Source organism: Salarias fasciatus, chromosome 4 (genome assembly GCF_902148845.1).
Source record: "Salarias fasciatus chromosome 4, fSalaFa1.1, whole genome shotgun sequence".
Lineage (NCBI taxonomy): Eukaryota > Metazoa > Chordata > Actinopteri > Blenniiformes > Blenniidae > Salarias > Salarias fasciatus.
In genome coordinates this window covers 19,368,729-19,387,166 of record NC_043748.1, presented here as the reverse complement: position 1 = coordinate 19,387,166, position 18,438 = coordinate 19,368,729, and the positions used below count along the sequence as shown (strand labels likewise).

At 42.4% G+C, this 18,438-nt stretch overlaps 2 protein-coding genes across 4 annotated transcripts in view; both read right to left on the bottom strand.

Moving 5' to 3' along the window:
* Positions 1-4,165, bottom strand: part of LOC115386603 (uncharacterized) — a 39,284-nt gene extending 35,119 nt beyond the window's left edge. The window contains exons 1-2 of the mRNA XM_030088999.1: positions 4,113-4,165; positions 1,106-1,153 (exon numbers count right to left, since the gene is read on the bottom strand). The gene's annotated coding sequence lies outside the window, so the exon portion shown is untranslated. The remainder of the gene's footprint in view (positions 1-1,105; positions 1,154-4,112) is intronic.
* Positions 4,166-10,346: 6,181 nt separating this feature from the next.
* On the bottom strand, positions 10,347-18,168 carry LOC115386612 (uncharacterized). Of its 3 annotated transcripts, none has more exons than XM_030089011.1 (5): positions 18,080-18,120; positions 15,049-15,143; positions 13,685-13,732; positions 12,965-13,065; positions 10,347-11,654 (listed from the first exon to the last, which is right to left on the bottom strand). In XM_030089011.1, the coding sequence occupies exons 4-5, from the start codon at positions 13,039-13,041 to the stop codon at positions 10,808-10,810; spliced, it is 924 nt and encodes a 307-aa protein (XP_029944871.1). In that variant the 5' UTR covers positions 13,042-13,065; positions 13,685-13,732; positions 15,049-15,143; positions 18,080-18,120; the 3' UTR covers positions 10,347-10,807. The 3 variants fall into 3 exon arrangements, with proteins under 3 accessions (XP_029944871.1, XP_029944873.1, XP_029944872.1); XM_030089013.1 differs by having other exon boundaries at positions 10,347-11,645; XM_030089012.1 differs by lacking the exon at positions 15,049-15,143 and having other exon boundaries at positions 18,080-18,168.
* Between the last annotated feature and the right edge of the window lie 270 nt (positions 18,169-18,438).

Genomic DNA, 18,438 nt, shown 5'->3' with positions numbered 1-18,438 from the left:
CAGAAAAGAAATTGCTAATGGAACAAGAGGAAAAGGTCATCTAAAGCTGATGTTTACATTTGTTTCTTAAACTGAGCACCTTATTTTGTTCTTTCTTCATATATAAATTGTGCGCAGCTGCAGGCCCACCGACAGGGGGGGACAAACGGGTCTGTTGTCCCAGGCCCAGTGTTGGGGAGGCGCCCAGAATTAAAGTTGGGAGTGCCGATCCAGCACCCCACTCACGGCTCATGACGCAGCATGCAGGCACCGCACTGCTCCATGCCGCTCCGCACCATTCCGACACCGCATGCAGGCACCGTGCCGCAGCGCGCCGCACGCCACGTTCCGCACGCCGCGTTCCGCGCGCTGCAACGTTCCCTGTGGTCATTCCCCCCCCCCCACAGTCCGACAGTTGGGACTGGGCCCAATTACCAGTAAGTTGTCCCGGGCCCAGGTAAAGCTGTCAGCGGTCCTGCGCAGCTGGGTTAGTTGTTTTAACAATAAACTCCAGTCTGCTGAACTCTAAAGAGCAGTCATTCTTCCTCGCTGCCTTCACCGCTCCAAGATTGCTACAATACTATACTGTATATGGTACCACTAGTGGTTCTCACCCTTCTTCACCACACAGACAGGTAAGTGTCCAGAGTAACCAGGACAGGAGGAACATGGCTCACAAAAACTATGAAACTTTATGAGAACATGAACAGATTAAATCCCACAGTCAGGGGGAGCAATTGGTGGGCAATGGCTACACAACAGCAGATCCAAAGTGCAAAAGTGCAGATGTGCATCCTGGATAAAATAGACTAGAAGGGATGGGGATGACACAAAGTGATCGATAGGACCTAACACACTCCAACGCAATCCGGAACGGTTACAAATCACAAGTAATCAAATTTGCCAAACCACCCATTTGCACTTAGCCCAATCAGAATAAATACCCAAAACAAATTACAAAAACAAGAAAATAAGTGAACAGAAAGGCCTATCAAACTTAACTTTTGAGTGAAAGAAAAAAAAAGCAGAGACAGTCAACACTCACGGACAGTTCTGTGAAACAGACAGGTAGTAAAATATGTTCGGCATATTATTATTGAAAAAATGATTAACATCTATGACATACCTTGAAGTAATGTAATTAAGTCAGAACAGCAGGGTGTGATGACTGCCACTGAAAAGAAGCACAGAAAATAATAATTAAACATCACAGTTGAATAAATCATCTCCTGAAATTATCTGGACATCAGGACTCAAATGCTTTCCAAGCTTCGACGGGCTGACTGCACTTCCTGGTCGATGTACCGGTTAAGAGAGAGAACATGAACGCCATAATATATATCAAGGCAAGAATCTAGCCGTTATATATGCTCGATGTAGGGGTGGGCGGTATAAACGGTATAAACCGTATGTGATATAAATTTGGCCCACGGTAGGGATTTTGGTCATACCGCCCAACCGCGATAGCACATTACGTCGTCTAGGTGGCAGTAATGCAACGTTTTAGATGCCCGTTCCCAGAAGAAATAGTACACCACAACAGCGATGGCGGTGAGCAGCGAGCAGTGACCAGAGGAAGAGCTCGTGAAAAAGATTGGCGCAACATCTATAACAGTGATCTGTAACTGGCGGCCCACCGGCTGAACAATGTCTGGCCCGCCAGATGATTTTGAGAATCTGAGGCAGCTGCTTCACGGAGGCAGTAACACCGTCCATTAACCTGTGAGTATCCAGCTCCTCCTAAACCGCCTTCATTACCTGTGAAACACCTGAAACCCTCTGCGTTAGTGAACAACCTGCAGCTCTTGATGCCTTCAGGGACGCAGTAGCCCGGTGCCTCAGTCAGCTGTTAGCTTAGCTGTTAGCCACCGACGAACGGGGATCAGTCAAAAAAAAATTGGCCGGATGCCAAATCAAGTTGCCGACCCCTGATCTGTAATCTGGACATGGTTTGGATTCAAAGTAACTTGACCTATGTTATTTAATAGGGGTGGGACGAGACACAAATTTCACAGGACGAGATGTCTCGCGAGATTGAGTCCACGATATCGAGACGACACGAGACGGGGGGGGGGGGGGGGGGGGGTGTGTGTTGGTGCTGAGGTTGTGGGGGGGGCAGCGCGGTACTCACATGCAGCGTTGGAGCATGGAGTGTTGGGTCGGAGTGCCCCTTGTACGGCCACGTTGCCCTCCGCTCTACACTGCGCCCGAGGCGGCCGCCTAGTTCCCCTATTCCCATTCAAACCGCGGCGCATTTGCACTTCACTTCATGCCACTAAGTGCGCTGTTTGCATGTTCAACCTTATTTTACACAGACACCACAGAGGAAGAAGGGCGCCGCAGCCGCTGCAGGCTCTCTCTGCATGCTGTTAGAAAAAGAGTGTGAGCCGGTAAGACGTGGTAAAATGTTCATTGATGCGATGCACCGTTTTTTCAATAAAAGAGAAGAACTGAACGATCGTTTCCGCACATTTTCTTTACGTCGTATCAATTAAACTGTATCACAAGTAGTTTGTGTACTCAAAAGACCAAGATTCCTTGCAGATAGAACATGCGCAGAACAGTATTTCATGTCCTTTTCGACCGGGTTTTTAAATATGAATATGAGCATATTCAGGGTTTTGCACGTGCTTATATGGCTGTGCGCCATGTAATGTATCATTCCGTCAATATTCCAGTTAATAAAGAGTTTTTGCCTTTATATAAATGTACTTAATCTCGCGGCATTCGATCTCGTGAGATCTCGTCCCATCCCTATTATTTAATAGTTTAAAAACCACTTCCTGCTTCCTTGCTTTCACCATGTGCTATGGTAACCATTAAAAGACTGTTATGCTAAAATTCATATATCAAACTAAAAATTCCTGTGGAAATTTTGGCTTTTACCGTTATATGTACCTTCTACCATTTAAGTTTCAAATTATACCGTGATGTAAATTTTAGGCCATATTGCCCACCCCTAGCTGGATGTATACCAAGATGTTTCATCGCAGAGTTTTGAATTCGTCTTCACTGGCAGACATCTCACTGCATTCAAGCTGTTGGCTGGAAACTGAAGGTGAAGCGAGTGATGTGCACAAAGCAGATATTCTTGTTTTGGGGAAATACTGAAGGATTTAGTTTGTGTTCATTTGAAATTCACTCTCACGCTCTGCTCTGTGCATTTGTATAGTTACTTCACAAGTTGAGCAACTAAATTATACATGAAGTCTCTTTGAGGGTTTAAATGTAATAAATGTTACTTTTATGTTCAAGATATCAAAGACATTGACGAGTATCATGAAAAATAATGCATTATAAAGAATAAACATAAATATTACCAATAGAGTGAAACTATTTGAATTATTACATTTAACTAAACATGTAATAATTCACATTATTCGTATATTTTGAATATGTATACATATAAAATACATCCAGTTCTCATTCTGTACCCGAACTTTTGTAGCCTATGTCTTGATTTAACATAAATGCGCTTGTGATTAGACCTCATTGGTTATGATTATTCACAAGTAAGCAGTGTCATAACTACATCTCTGACATTTATGTCACCCTTGCTTCTTTCTGTGGTCCAAAGAATCAAAAAAATCAAATCAATGTGGTGTCGCAGAAGCACCAATCCATCTAAATCCACACAAATTTAGGGTTCTAATAGGTTCGTAAGGAGATTGGCGCTGACAACCCTGCTTAGAGAGGGAAAGAAAAGAAAGCTCCAACCATAAGATTTATCTTACAATTGATCCTTTATCACAGAATAATAAAGAACATCTTCCAATAAATCTCTCTTTCTTTAGTTCCCAAGTTTCAAAATTATAGGCCAATACAACGTTTTATATTTGAAAAACACAAAAACAGTTATATCTGGCCCACGTGTCACTCCACACTGTGAGTTGGTTCAAACCACAGCATCTGCAGGAAAAAAATGTGTAGATGTGCGACTCACTTTCTACATTTTCTACACAACTTAACATCTCACCAAAGTTATTAAAACACATTCCCTCATTTCTGTGCCAAAAAAAAGAAAAATATCCTGACTGTTTTTTTTTCTCTACTAGCTTCGCATACACACAGTTTCACTTTTTTTTCGTCATTGTGGGACACCATGCAATTGACACACATTTTTGGGCACTCACCAGAATATTCTTGAGCTCTCTGCTTAAGGTATCACCCGGACTCAACACAGACGCTTCCTTGTCACACAAAAAAGATGAAATATCTCCAACAAAAAAACAGATCTAACAGAGTCACATCGTCTCCTCCAACTTCCCTGAAACTGAAAGTGAGACAAGCTGCATGAGGTGCATTCAAGGTGCAGGGGACACAACCACTTGTAGCACTGCGATGCATTCACTGAACCTGGGATGAAAACAATATATGCCAAAACCTCATTAACAATGAAAATCTAATTTGAGCAATGAAATAACCCTGGGCTGAGGAAACCATTCATTCATTCATTCATTCATTTTCTACCGCTTCTCCCTTTCGGGGTCGCGGGGGGCTGGAGCCAATCCCAGCTGCTGTGGGCGAGGGTGGGGTACACCCTGGACAGGTCGCCAGTCTGTCGCAGGGCTGACACAGATAGACAGACAACCATTCACTCACACATTCACACCTCGGGGCAATTTAGGGTGACCAATTAACCTGCCATGCATGTTTTTGGACCGTGGGAGGAAGCCGGAATACCCGGAGAGAACCCACGCACACACGGGGAGAACATGCAAACTCCACACAGAAAGGCCCCGAGCCCCGGCCGGTATTTGAACCCAGGAACCCAGAAGAAACCAAACAGTTTCAAAGTCGATACAAAACTGTGCAAGTTATAGTCTTTAAAGTGCACGAACGGAGTGAGCTGCCTGACGTCAGATGTTCACTGAGTGTGGACACTCGATTCCATTGGCTGATAATGTGATTCACCCAGTCTTTATAAACTGTATATCTATGGTGAGCACTGCCTACATTCCACCTTTAAAGATTCCCACAACCAATGGGAACATAACTATTTGACGAATCTGAATAAAACAACTTAAGATATTGCCGAGTTCAGTAGAAAGAGTTTTGTGGGGTTGTGTTTTATTGTGTATTAACTGTGTCACGGCACCTGTAAGGGCAGACGACTTCTTCATTTGACACAGTATTTATTTAAAATTTTCACATCAAAAAACTCTGTTGAGAGCAGCTAATAAATCACGTAGTTTTGAATGAATTGTTTGGATAAACATATTTATCAGGTTAAATCTTTCACAGCAGACAATCAGATCTCCTGTTTCAGTCTCGAGCTTCGTTGTTTGACAATAGTGAAGAAAAGAAAAATAGAGACTCGTGACCTGAAGATCAGCAGCACAGGTGAACAGGTGGATAAAACAATGCCTACACAGCTTGAGCTTTAGTTTTTATTGCAGTGACTGATATTCACAACACCTCAATTTTAAGAGAAGATCTCCTTGTTGGTCACTGGTGAAGTGTGAAGCAGATCCTGTTGGTGGTTATTGTTACCATATAAGAGGAGGGTTCAATCAAAGAGACATAGAATAGAAAATACTTTAGTTATCCCAGAAGGAAACTCATTAAAGCTTTTATCCAATGAATGATTGAGCCAAAGCCAAAAGTTTCAAGTCTACTAATGAGAAAAGACCATCTCACTTTAACAAAGATCTTCCCAGAGAAAAAAAAAAGATTAAATTACTGTGTTTTGTGCTAAGTTGATTAAATTTGAAAGATTTTACATATCGTCTGAGGCATGTCTGTTTTTACTGAATTTGTGTGATCAGGGTGAATTATTGACGAGTCACTCTTTATAACCTACATTCAGATTGTGAATATTACAACTTTAAATTCTTAAAATTGAGTGTAATAAATGTGGAACAGGGCATTTTTGTTAAGACAGGTTACTTTAGTAGAGAGTGTGAAAATGCCTTCCACTCTTGCTGGGGAGTTTTTTTCATCTAGCTGTCTGGGGTATTCCCCTGAAACTTCCACGCATGACTTTCTTTCACTTTTAAGTTTTAACATCTCTTTTCACTAATTTTATTGATTCTCTCTCAACAGCAACACCACAGAGCAATGAAAACATTTCATTACAACAACACACAACAGGAACTCAGTCTATATGCAGATGACTTACTATTACATTTAGGCCACATCAACAGCACAATGTTTAAGTGGCAATGCAATGTTCTTGTGTTTTTGTTTCATGTTGGGAAACTACGGAGTCACGAATGTGGAGAAGAACTATTTACTATGACCATGGTGTGCACGTGCAGGAGAAGCATTTCCACCGTCGACAAGGAGACGAATCACAAGAATTTTGAGAAAGTTGCTTTTTCAGTGACTCTGTCCTTTTTGTCGTGTAAACAAGCACCAACAACATAACAAAAGTTTTGCATTTTCATTCAAAAACATTGTATAAAAGAGGTCTAAATAACGTTGACACGATTAGTGACACTGTCTTTATGAAGTGCATCAAATTAAAGTGCAGACCTGTTCTTGATCCAAACTCACTTCAACTGTTCTCATTTCATATCTTAACCTTAATCTAAAGAAATTAAACACATTCAGTTCATCACAATTAAACATGCAAGAAAAACAAACCAAGAAAAGAAACTAATTAAATGCTGATCGAAGTAAAAGCATCTTCTGTTTCAGTCCAGCTGAGAGTCAGACAGATGGATCTACAGTTCAGGAATGTGAAACTTTCAACCAAACAAGAGTCTGAAAAGGTCCAGCCAGCATTATGTGTACGCATTGGCTGAAACCGTCATGGAGGTGTTGTCTTCAGTGTAGGAGTACTGCCTCCTCAGGTACTCTGGATCAAACTTCTGACCCCTGGACTGATCGACAAGGCAGCAATCTAAGTGGACGGTGGCTGTGAATCTGGAGGAGTCCAGCACCAGAGACAGAGCGAGGCTGACCACAGAGAACGGGACGCTTCCAATGCTCTCTGGGAAGATGAAGGGAATCACGATGCGGTTTCTTCCTGGTTGTCCATGTTTTTCCTGCAGACTTTGGTATCGTGTCCACACTCCGTCATCAGACCTCAGAGGACTGACTGTGATGTTGGGGATCTTCTGTTCTCCAGCCTCCTTCATGGAGTTCCAGCTGTTGGGGAGTTTGTCAGGAGCAGGAGTTTTACAGCTGCTGTCTTTCCTGGAGAGAAAAACTCTGTGATGGGGTCTGAGTCTTCCTGTAGCCATGGCGTATCCTACAGCAGAAGAGCCACAGTTCCAGGGAGCATAGAGAACCACGTCCATGATGGAGGGCGAAGGCAACAGACAGCAGGCTGGAATCATCACATCTCTGATGGATCCATGACACACGAATGTAATGTCCACAGTGTTGCTGTGGTCCTTTTTCTCCTCCACTTGAATCTTCTCTTTCAAGAAATTAAACATCTTTGCAAGACTGGAGAAGTCTTCAGACTGTGAGTTGTCTCTGAGCCACTTCAGAACTGTTGGATTCCTGCACGTTACTTCCGCGACCTTCAGCAACATCTGACTGTGAGTCAGCAGCAGTGGTTTCATCGGTCTGAAGGGAAATAACCCATGAAGACTCCATCTGAAACTACAGTCAGAGAAGCAACAGATTCAATAAAAGTAGTTCAAACAGTTCTGAGCAGATTAAAGTTTCAAGCTCATCTGATGTTGTGAACTGAAGCCACATCAGTCGGTGGGAGGAAGATGCCCTGAAATCTGGATGTTTGCTGAGATAAATTACTCTCAGACAGACAGTGAATCACTGCATTGGTATGTTACTGTGTGATAATATGAGACAAGACGCCAATCACATTCCATTTGCAACTGCAGATGGCATTTCTACATTCATGGACCAACATCTATTGACATAGATTTATGTCAACAGCTGTCTGTACTTCCATATAAAAACTGCCTTTGAATGAGCAGGGCTCCCTATGACTGTATCTCTGTCATGTCACATGATGCACTTTGCACCAATACAGTTCCTTCTTTCTGAAAACAAACTTCATGCTCAGCTGGACTCCAGCAGAGGAAAAAAACCAAGCTGAAAGAGGTGAATTCTAATAATGGGACCCCTCCTCATGTTATTGTTGGTAACAGTCACGGCGTTACTGACAGAACGGTAACGCTGGAAAAAGTTAGAAAGTGCTAAAAATAGTAACGACCATCTGATACAGTCTGTGATCATAACTCTACATTGTTCCATTATTAACAGATTACATTCAGGAGTAAACACATGGAAGAAGTACAATTACAGTGAAATGTATTTCCAATGTGACAACTTCAGATTATTGGGATGTTTGTTTGTCCTCAGACTCACAGGTTGTTTCGGTGGAGCTTCTCCTCATCAGGCTGCAGGACTCTGTGATTCTTCACTCTCTGGTCTCTGTTCATGACTGAAGATCAGCAAACTGACGATGAAACTTCTGGAAACAACACAAACAACACTCTGCTTTATTAACCCCTCACACACACACACACACACACACACACACACACACACACACACACACACACACACACACACACACACACACACACACACACACACACACTCATTTGACTCGGTACCAGCAGATGACTTCTTTATTTAACACAGTGTTTATTTTATATTTTCATATCAGGAAACTCTACTGAGAGCAGCGAAGGACACTAATCCTTTGTGATCAATTGTTTAGATAGACACATTTATCAGGTAAATCCTTCACAGCAGTCAATCAAAGCTCCTCTTTCCGTCTGGGGCTTCGTTCTGTGATCAGAGTGAAGACAAGACAAATTTAGACACACTACCTGAAGATCAGCAGCACAGGTGAGCAGGTGAACAGAATGATGTCTTCACACCTTGAGCTCAGTTTTAAAGTTTGAAAAGTGAAAGAGAAAGTCTCATATGAAAGGTTTTGGGGAATACCTTGCCTGGATAAAGAAAAACTCCCTGGCACAGTTGAAAGAAGTTTTCACAGTCTCTACTTACTGTAAGTAACTTGTATTAACAAAAATACTGTGTTCAATGTACATTAAACTCAACTGAGGAACAGTCCCGTTGATTTATGCCTGTTGTGTTCTTCTTTTTTGTAGTTTTGGTGTGGTTATAGTCCACAGTAACTACAGTTTAGTGAGACGCTAAAGTAACATTGCAGACAAGAAACTCGCCTTTCTTTCAAACACCCTGCTGGATGTGACAATTTGAACATTCATGGGGTTTTCACCTTTCAGAAATGCACCACATATTTCACCACATTCTTTTTCTTATTTGATGCACAGTCATACTGAAAATAATGCTGAACTCGTCCAGTTCAGGACAGCCTGTCTGCAGCCGTTTGCCAGTGAATACTGTTTGTCACTGAAGGTCGAAGGACGAGCGACACGTCATGTGACGTGCTGGAATCGCTGTCCGTTCATAAAAAATGACAACTACAGACATTTCCTTTAACGTTTTAGTTACTTTTGTAAGGACTCTATTGTAGTTTCAGTTACTTATTTTTTTTATAAAGATTTTTTTTTCAGTTAACAAAAATGTTTTTTTCATTTTTGTGTTTTTGTCATTAGTTTTCGTTAACGATTATAACCTTGCCTAAGACAATATGTAAACGATTTTAGATTTAATTGCCGTATCAAAGGAAAGAAAAAGGAGTAATTTATTATTTAGGTTCTCAGAAAGCTTTGGATAAAGTCAGCTTTTCTTTTCTCATTAGAAAACTTGAAACTTTTGGCTTTGGATCAGTTGTTTATTGGATGAAAGGTTTAAATAGTTTCCTTCAGGGATTATTAATGTCATGGTGCGGGGTGGAAGGACCCAAGCACAGGCTGCACAGGTTGATCAAAAACTCCTTTATTTCCAAATACACAGGATCTCAGGGCAGAGTAGTGCTGGTGCAGGTACGGGGAAAAAGAAACGCAGACAGTCCCTCGAGGAACCGACAAGACAAATGAGGGGAGCAGAGCTTAAATAGGAGAGACACAGGCGCCACACATTAGGGCGATAATGAGGCAGGTGAGCAGGCAGGAGAACATGAGGAGCAGATAGAAACAGGTGAGACAGGGCAAGCACAAAACAAAACCACCCCGAGCGCCCCCACATGGCCGCAGAGGCACAGGGCGTAACAATTAAAGTATTTTCTGTTCTGTTTGAAATGCAGAGAACAATCTGTAATAAATATGAACAGTGGTCAGTAAATGGACGTTGAACAGACAGCCAAGTTGGATTATTATTACGATAACTGTCGACTTTAAAAATACCAAGTCCAGGAGAATCTGGACTGCGAATCATGACACTCTGGAGGTAAACATTGTTCTTACTGCCATCGACTGAGCTCTGCTACGCAGACACCAGAGAAGCATTTCCACAGTCTACACTCAGGGAAATGGACCACCAGCATTTTCAGAAAGTTGCATTTTGCCTGTTTTCAAGAAGACTGAGTTGGAACGTTTACCACGGGAAAACGTCGAGTAAGTGAACAAATCATGTTTTTTTTTTTTTGTCCCCACTGGGCAATTTGAGGAACACAGAGCAGCATTACAGGTAAGAACGCTGAAACTTCTACACCATCAGTGACACTGTTTTTATGAAGTGCATTAAATTAAAGTGCAGAACTGTTCTTGATTCAAACTCATCATAAATGTTTTCATTTCCAAATCAATTTTCCAAAAAATTAAACACATTTTTTCCAGTACAGCATAATTCAACGTACATGAAAAATTAACCAACAAAAACAACAATGAAAAAGACAGGAAAAAATGAAAAGGTCAGTAGAGTAAAATAATCTTCTGTTTCAGTCCAGCTGAGAGTCAGACAGAAGAATCTACAGTTCAGGGATGTGAAACTTTGAGTTTTATCCAACCCAGCGTCTGAAAAGGTCCGGTCAGGATTCAGTGTAAGCGTCGTTGGAAACCTTCATGATGACATTATCGCTGGCATACGCATACTGCCTCCTCAGGTACTCTGGATCAAACTTCTGACCCCTGGACTGATCGCCAAGGCAGCAACTTAAGTGGACGGTGGCTGTGAATCTGGAGGAGTACAGCACCAGAGACAGAGCGAGGCTGACCACAGAGAACGGGACGCTTCCAATGGTCTTTGGGAAGATGAAGGGAATCACGATGCGGTTTCTTCCTGGTGGGCCGTGTTTTTCCTGCAGACTTTGGTATCGTTTCCACACTCCGTCATCAGACCTCAGAGGATAGACTCTGATGTTGGGGATCTTCTGTTCTCCTGCTGCCTTCATGGAGTTCCAGTGGTTGGGGAGTTTGTCAGGAGCAGGAATTTTACGGCTTCTGTCTGTCTTAGAGACAAAAACTCTGTGGTGGGGTTTGAGTCTTCCTGTGGCCATGGCGTACCCTTCACCGGCAGAGAGGGAGTTCCAGGGAGCATACAGGACCACGTCCATGATGGAGGGCAAAGGCAGCAGACAGCAGGCTGGAATCATCACATCTTCTATGGATCCATGAGCAATAAATGTAATGTCCACGGTGTTGCTGTGGTCCTTTTTCTCCTCCACTTCAATCTTCTCTTTCAAGAAAATAAACATTTCCACAAGACTGGAGAAGTCTTCAGACTGTGAGTTGTCTCTGAGCCACTTCAGAATGGTTGGATTCCTGCACTTTACCTCTGCTTCCTTCATCAACTTCTGACTGGGAGTCTCCTTCGGTTGTAGTTTCATCAGTTTGAGTCTGAGGTCAAGTAATTCATGACGAATTGATCTGAAAGAACAGTCAGAGAAACAACAGATTAAAAAAAAAAAACAAACAGTCCAAACAGTTCTGAACGGATTAAAGTTTCAAGTTTATCTGCTGTTGTAAACTGAAGCTACATCAGTCATTAGGAGTAAGATACTCTATAACCTGAAAGATACCTAATAAATATGCCTTTATTTAAAGCTGGCGTCCAGCATGACTGAGGACAGGACCGGGACGGAAACGCTCAGAGAGCGAGAGACAGAAAGAGAGAGAGATAAGGAGAGGGGAATCGGGGGGGGGGGGGGGGGGGGGGGGGCACACAACTTATGTACAAATTCACAATGCAAAACAGTGTTGTCGACACACCACACGCAACCAACAACAATCCCAAACCCCAATCTCGACAACACCAAAACAGAGCCGACAATAAACACAAAAGGACGCCACAAACCATTTTTTTTTTTTTTTTTTTTTTTTTTTTGAGAATATAGCTCGTAGTAACTAGTAATAAACTCGGGGCGTGCATCAAGAGAGGGCTACTACAGATCACCATTAGTCTAACCACCACAAGACGACAAGGTAATCGAGTATGTGAAGAGTGATTAAAGATCAGCGTGATCATGCAATTATGATGGTGATAGTGATCATGCATATATGACCTCTGACCCCTGAGAAGGCCAGAAGCAGGCCAGAGAGGCCCTCAGAGCCCAGACAGCCGGCGGTCATCACAGAGCCTGGATCCAAGCCTCCCCCAGACAGACGCCCCCGCTCCGGTTCAGAAATTGGGTGTTAAAGTTTTGCATAATCGGGGGCGTGGTTACTTGATTGACAGTCTGGTCTGAAATGATTGACAGATCCTTCACTGAGGCTTTCAGGAGGCTTATTCAGTGGAACCCGACTCTCATCCACATTTAGACTACGTTGTTCTCTAATCATTGTTTTCCACAGTTAACCAGTTTGTTGACTTGTTTTAAATAGTTGTGGGTTTACTGCAACCATGGCTTGTTCCTGGATTAACTGAACTAATTCCTGCAGAGAGTCTTCAGCTCTCGGTCAGTCCCGCCCCTTGTTGTCTGGCTCCGCCCCCTTGCTGTATGTTTTTTTGTCTATGATTCCACAAATGCAAGCCAGCAGCCACCAACCAGACCCAAGCGGAAATCAGAGGAGTCAGGGGTGCTACATCCATCTTTATCATACAGTCTATGATCATAACTTAACTGTGTTCCATTGTTGACAGATTTACATTCAGGAGTAAATACATGAAAGTAGGACAGTTACAGTCAAATGTAATTGTAAAGTGAGGACTTCAGGTTATTGGGATGTTTGCTTGTGTTCAGACTCACAGTGTCTTTAGGAAAAGGTCCTCCTCCTCGTCTGGCTGCAGAAAGATCAAATTCTTCCTTATTTGGTCAATGTTCATGTTGGAATGAAGCTTGACCAGTTTCTGGAAACAACACAAAGAACACACACAGTCAGCCAGGTGAAGCATGTCCAGACAAACATCAAGTCTGAATGCAGCGTGAACACAGTGCTAAGGGAAAATGCATTTTATTTCCAGAACCCAGGCGGCGGCAGCAAACCTGGGAAGGTTGGGAGTCGTATAAGCACAATAAGTGTTAGCCTGGCATGCTAGACTGACTTCATGTGTTACACACAAGACAGTCTGGTACCGCGCCATTGGGGCAGCATTTCAAACAGGCTGACGGGAGGGGGACTATTAAATAGACTCGAAGGGATGGGGATGACACAAAGTGATTGATAGGACCCAACGCACTCCAACGCAATCTGGAAAGGTATAAGTCCAATGCACAAGGTTACAAATCATAAGTAATCAAATTTGCCAAACCACCCATTTGCACTTCGCCTAAATAGAATAAATACTCAAAAAAAAATTACAAAAACAAGAAAATAAGTGAACAAAAAGGCCTGTCAAACTTAACTTTTGATTGAAAGAAAAAAAAGCAGAGACAGTCAACACTCACGGACAGTTCTGTGAAACAGACAGGTAGTAAAATATGTTCGGCATATTATTATTGAAAAAATGATTAACATCTATGACATACCTTGAAGTAATGTAATTAAGTCAGAACAGCAGGGTGTGATGACTGCCACTGAAAAGAAGCACAGAATATAATAATTAAACATCACAGTTGAATAAATCATCTCCTGAAATCATCTGGACATCAGGACTCAAATGCTTTCCAAGCTTCACCGGGCTGACTGCACTTCCTGCTCGATGTACCGGTTAAGAGAGAGAACATGAACGCCATAATATATATATAGGCAAGAATCTGGCTGTAATATATGCTCGATGTATACCTAGATGTTTCATTTTGAATTCGTCTTCACTGGCAGACATCTCACTGCATGCAAGCTGTCGGCTGGAAACTGAAGGTAAAGTGAGTGACGTGCACAAAGCAGATATTCTTGTTTTACTGAAATATCGAAGGATTTAGTTTGTGTGCATTTGAAATTCACTCTCACTCTCTGCTCTGTGCATTTGTATAGTTAAATCTCAAGTTGGGCAATTAAATTATACATCAAATCACTTTGAGGGTTTAAATGTAAAAAATTTGAAGATATCCAAGATATCAAAGACATTGACGAGTATCATGAAAAATAATGCATTATAATGAATAAATATAAATATTACCAATAGAGTGAAATTATTTGAATTATTACATTTAATTAAACATTTAATAATTCACATTATTCATATATTTTGAATATGTACTGTATGTACCGTATTTTCGGCACTATAAGGCTCACTGGATTAATAGGCGCACAGTCAATGAATAGTTTTTATCAAAAAAAAAAAATCATACATGGGGCGCCCCACATTTTAAGGCACATAGGATGTATAGAATAGCATGAGAGAAATACATATTGGCAGTCCAGGCGGTTACATTCTCGGTTGAAATGTGTGAGTAAAGTGACATATCAGAGCGAGTTTGACTGAGGATCGCTCCTCTTCACGGATGTGCAGCTCAGAGCGGCCACGACTGGTCGAACTCGCTTGGTCACCGGGGTTCAGCCAGCTGCGGTCTCCTGAGTGAAGTGCCCCACCGACAGCTCAGCCGCAGTCGGCCAGCCGCTCCTGGCGTCCCGGCGGGCGGGCTGCCGGGCGGGGGCCGGCCGTTCTCGGAGTCGCAGCGTGCAGGCTGCCGCCCAGCGTCCAACCGCTCCCCACGTCGGCTGGCTGTGCAGCCGCGTGCCGTGCTCCGTTCTGTTTAAACTAGCTAGCTTAGCAGCTTAGCAAACAGGGTTGTTTGCGCATATGATCAGGGTGGTTACCGTAATTCCCGCAAAAAACGCACATCGAATTATAAGGCGCTCTGTTGGATTTTGAGAAAATTACAGGCTTTTACGTGCGCCTTATAGTGCCGAAAATACGGTATATAAAATACATCCAGTTCTCATTCTGTACCTGAGTTTTTGTAGCCTATGTCTTGATTTAACCTGTCCAGGGTGTACCCCGCCCTCGCCCACAGCAGCTGGGATCGGCTCCAGCCACCCGCGACCCTGAGAAGGAGAAGCGGAAGATAATGGATGGATGGAAGATGGATGTCTTCATTTAACATAAATACCCTGTGATTGTGAATAGACCTCGTTGGCTATGATTATTCATAAGTAAGTAGTGTCATAACTACATCTCTGACATTTTAAAAATCGGTTGAAAACTGCAAGTTTTAGTTCTTAAAGTGCATGAACGCAGTGTCATGAATGGGCGAGTTGCCTGACGTGAGATGACTGCTGAGTGTGCACGCTCAACTCCATTGACTGATATTGTGGGTAGAGTGATTCACCCAGCCTGTCTATGGTAGGGCTGGGTTAAACGATTATTTTTGTAATCGATTAATCTAGGAAATAGTTCTTGGATGCATCGATTAATCTAACGATTCATTTTTCAATCCGTCGCGGAGCTCCTCTCCGCCTCCGTGGTCATACGGCGGGTCCCCGCGCGCTCCGCAGCCGGCACGGAGCGCGTCTCCGCCCAGGGAGCGGAGATCCGGAGCTCTCCCGTCAGCCTCAGTGGGGCAGCTCCACTCGGCCCGTGGATGCCGCGGCCTGCTTTACGTGCCTCCGTGGGGCAAGCCGCGGTGCGGCAGCTCCGGATCTCCGCTCCCGCGTCATCCCAGCCCTAATCTATGGTGAGCGCTGGCTACATTCTACCTTTAAAGACTCCCAGGACTAGTGCTGTGATGTTCAATGAACGAGTTGTTGGTTTGAACGGCTCTTTTAGTTCATGGTTTCCCAACCCTGGTCCTCGGGGAACACTATCCTGCATGTTTTGGATGTTTCCCTCTTCCAACACACCTGATTCAAATGATCAGGATTGTTATCAGGCTTCTGCAGAGCTTGATGACGAGCTGGTCATGTCAATCTGGTGTGTTGGAAGAGGGAAACATCCAAAACATGCAGGATAGTGTTCCCCGAGGACCAGGGTTGGGAAACCCTGTTTTAGTTAACAACGAGAGCCAGTTCACAGCTGTCTGAGAGCCGTTCCTTTGGGTAAATTGTCCACGCTTCCTTCACGTGTCTCCTGTGTGCCTGATGAGTCCAGCTGTCACCGCTGCCTTCATGGGAACGACCGAGTTTCAGTTTTCCACAGCTCACTCCAGTCACCTGAACGTTTCAGCACGTAACTGGCGGAGAAGAAGTGTCGAGAAACCGGAGTGGAGCCGGTGTTTTGGAATAACTGGCTTCCCTATTAATTGGTGACTGGATTTCATTCACGTCTCTTGTTGCTGATAGATGCTAAAAACCAGACAAAAAGCTGAGCCAAACCTTTAATGAGTCTGATTTCAACATCTGCTGCTACTAGCAGCAGCAGCAGGAAGTGCTAAAGGAAGTCGGTCACCAGTTAACAAGGAAACCAGTTAAATTGTAACACTGCATTGATCTCTATCAGAGATTTTAGAAATGGAACACACACACACCCAGACCATAAAATGCTCAGTCAAAGGACACACACACACAATGTAATGTGTGTCAGAAAAATATCTCTTAAATCTGGGTCATCAAACAAATTAAACCACGAGATAAAAACTGATAACTGACAACAACAGAGTCAGATGTCAGAAAATAAGAGACTGACTCCACACTAATGAGGCTGATGTCTCTCATAGAGTCACATGGTGTTCATCAAGGAAACAGTTTTTGAGTAACTGTTATAAATGGTTTTGATAAATGGCTGAACTGTGAACTTCCCAGATTATCAAGATTGTCTATAGGGGAGAAAGCTATGGTACCTCATTTAAACAAATACATCTCTAGAATATTTAAAACTGGCCTAATAACCTGTGCAAGGACAATTCTGAAGTGTTGGAGAGATCCCCAGATCCCCATGCTGAACATGTGGAAGACTCAGATGATGGGAGCAGCAACATGTGAGAAGATGTTGGGGAGATTGAACACTCAACCTGATGTAATCAAAAAACAATGACGTAGTTTCGGCAGATTTGTATTAGAGACAGAAAACTAGAATGTATAAAGACAATACTGATTCGATAAAACTGTGCAGCATCAATACCTGTGCTGAACCCGGGATGATGGACTGCCCTTCATATAGGAGTGTGTGTATACATATATAGAAATATGTTTAATCACCTGCTGACCTGAACATTTTCATTTTGTTCTTTTTGTTTTTCTCTTTTTTCCTTCAAAAACCTCTGTTTTTTTGTTTTGTTTTTTAGTTCTGTTTATTTGGTATTATAAAATAAAAAACTTGCTAAAATTTGAAATACAAAAAAAAAAAAAAAAAGCAGCCAGTCTTTTGAACGACTCTTTCAAATGAACGGCTCCTCACAAGCCGGCTCCCTTCAAAGAGCCAGAAATCTTTTAACAAACATCCAATGACAGCAGCCCTCAGTCAGCCCACAGCCCACAGGCCAAAGAACTTTATGACTGATAGAAATTCATGTAGATTTTTTTTCTTCATATGTTGCTGTAGGACATGAAATATGACTGAATTTGATCTGTTTGTGATCAAATCCAAGTAAACAAACAAGTGAAGTAGTGTAACATATTCACTCCACTTTAACAGCCTCAATGCCTTTAAACAAGTAAATCAGTGTATTTATCAATGACAAAGAAACTAATTTTAATTTAAAAGTATTTCAGTAAGTTTTTTTTTTATAAACACTTTTAAGAAAGGCATAAATTATTTTTTGCCAAAACAGTTTATGAATGAATGTGACACAAAGGTTAAATGAAAACACTCCCCCTTGACTCTGACTCTGGACCAGTAGATGGCTGATTTATTTCACACAGTATTTACTTTTCCATTATCTTCTGTATCAGAAAACTCTGTTGAGCTAATAAAACTTTTTTTGATGAATTGTTTGGATGAACATATCTATCAGGTTGAATCTTTCACAGCAGAAAATCATCGCTCCTCTTTCAGTCTGAAGTGTTGTTTGATCATAGTAAAGAAAATACAAACTGAGACTCATTACCTGAAGATCAGCAGCACAGGTGAGCAGGTGAACAAAACAAAGTCTACACAGCTTGAGCTTCAGGTATTATTGTAGCGATAGAAACTCACATGCCTGAGTTTTAAAGCTGCAAAGTGAAAGAGAAAGTCCAGTGTGGAAGAATTTTGGGGGAATGCCACACAGGAAAGATTGTTTCTGACATGTGTAAAGGTCACAACAGTGTACCGCCCCTTTAAGATGCACATGTACCGTTTTTATTTTTTTTACTAATTTACATAGATGCACCATGCTAGTTAGCTTTATGTATCCCAGTGGAGAAAAAAATGTCCCATTTTCCTTTTTTAAAGCACTGCTTTATTTTGAAAGACATTTTATTTTGG

Excerpts from the sequence above, each read along its gene's own strand:
- LOC115386612 (XM_030089012.1), bottom strand. The coding sequence starts at position 13,041 with ATGAACATTGACCAAATAAGGAAGAATTTGATCTTTCTGCAGCCAGAC. Across the intron at positions 11,655-12,964 it reads GACCTTTTCCTAAAGACACT|TTCTTTCAGATCAATTCGTC; the intron begins GTGAGTCTGAAC and ends TTTCTCTGACTG.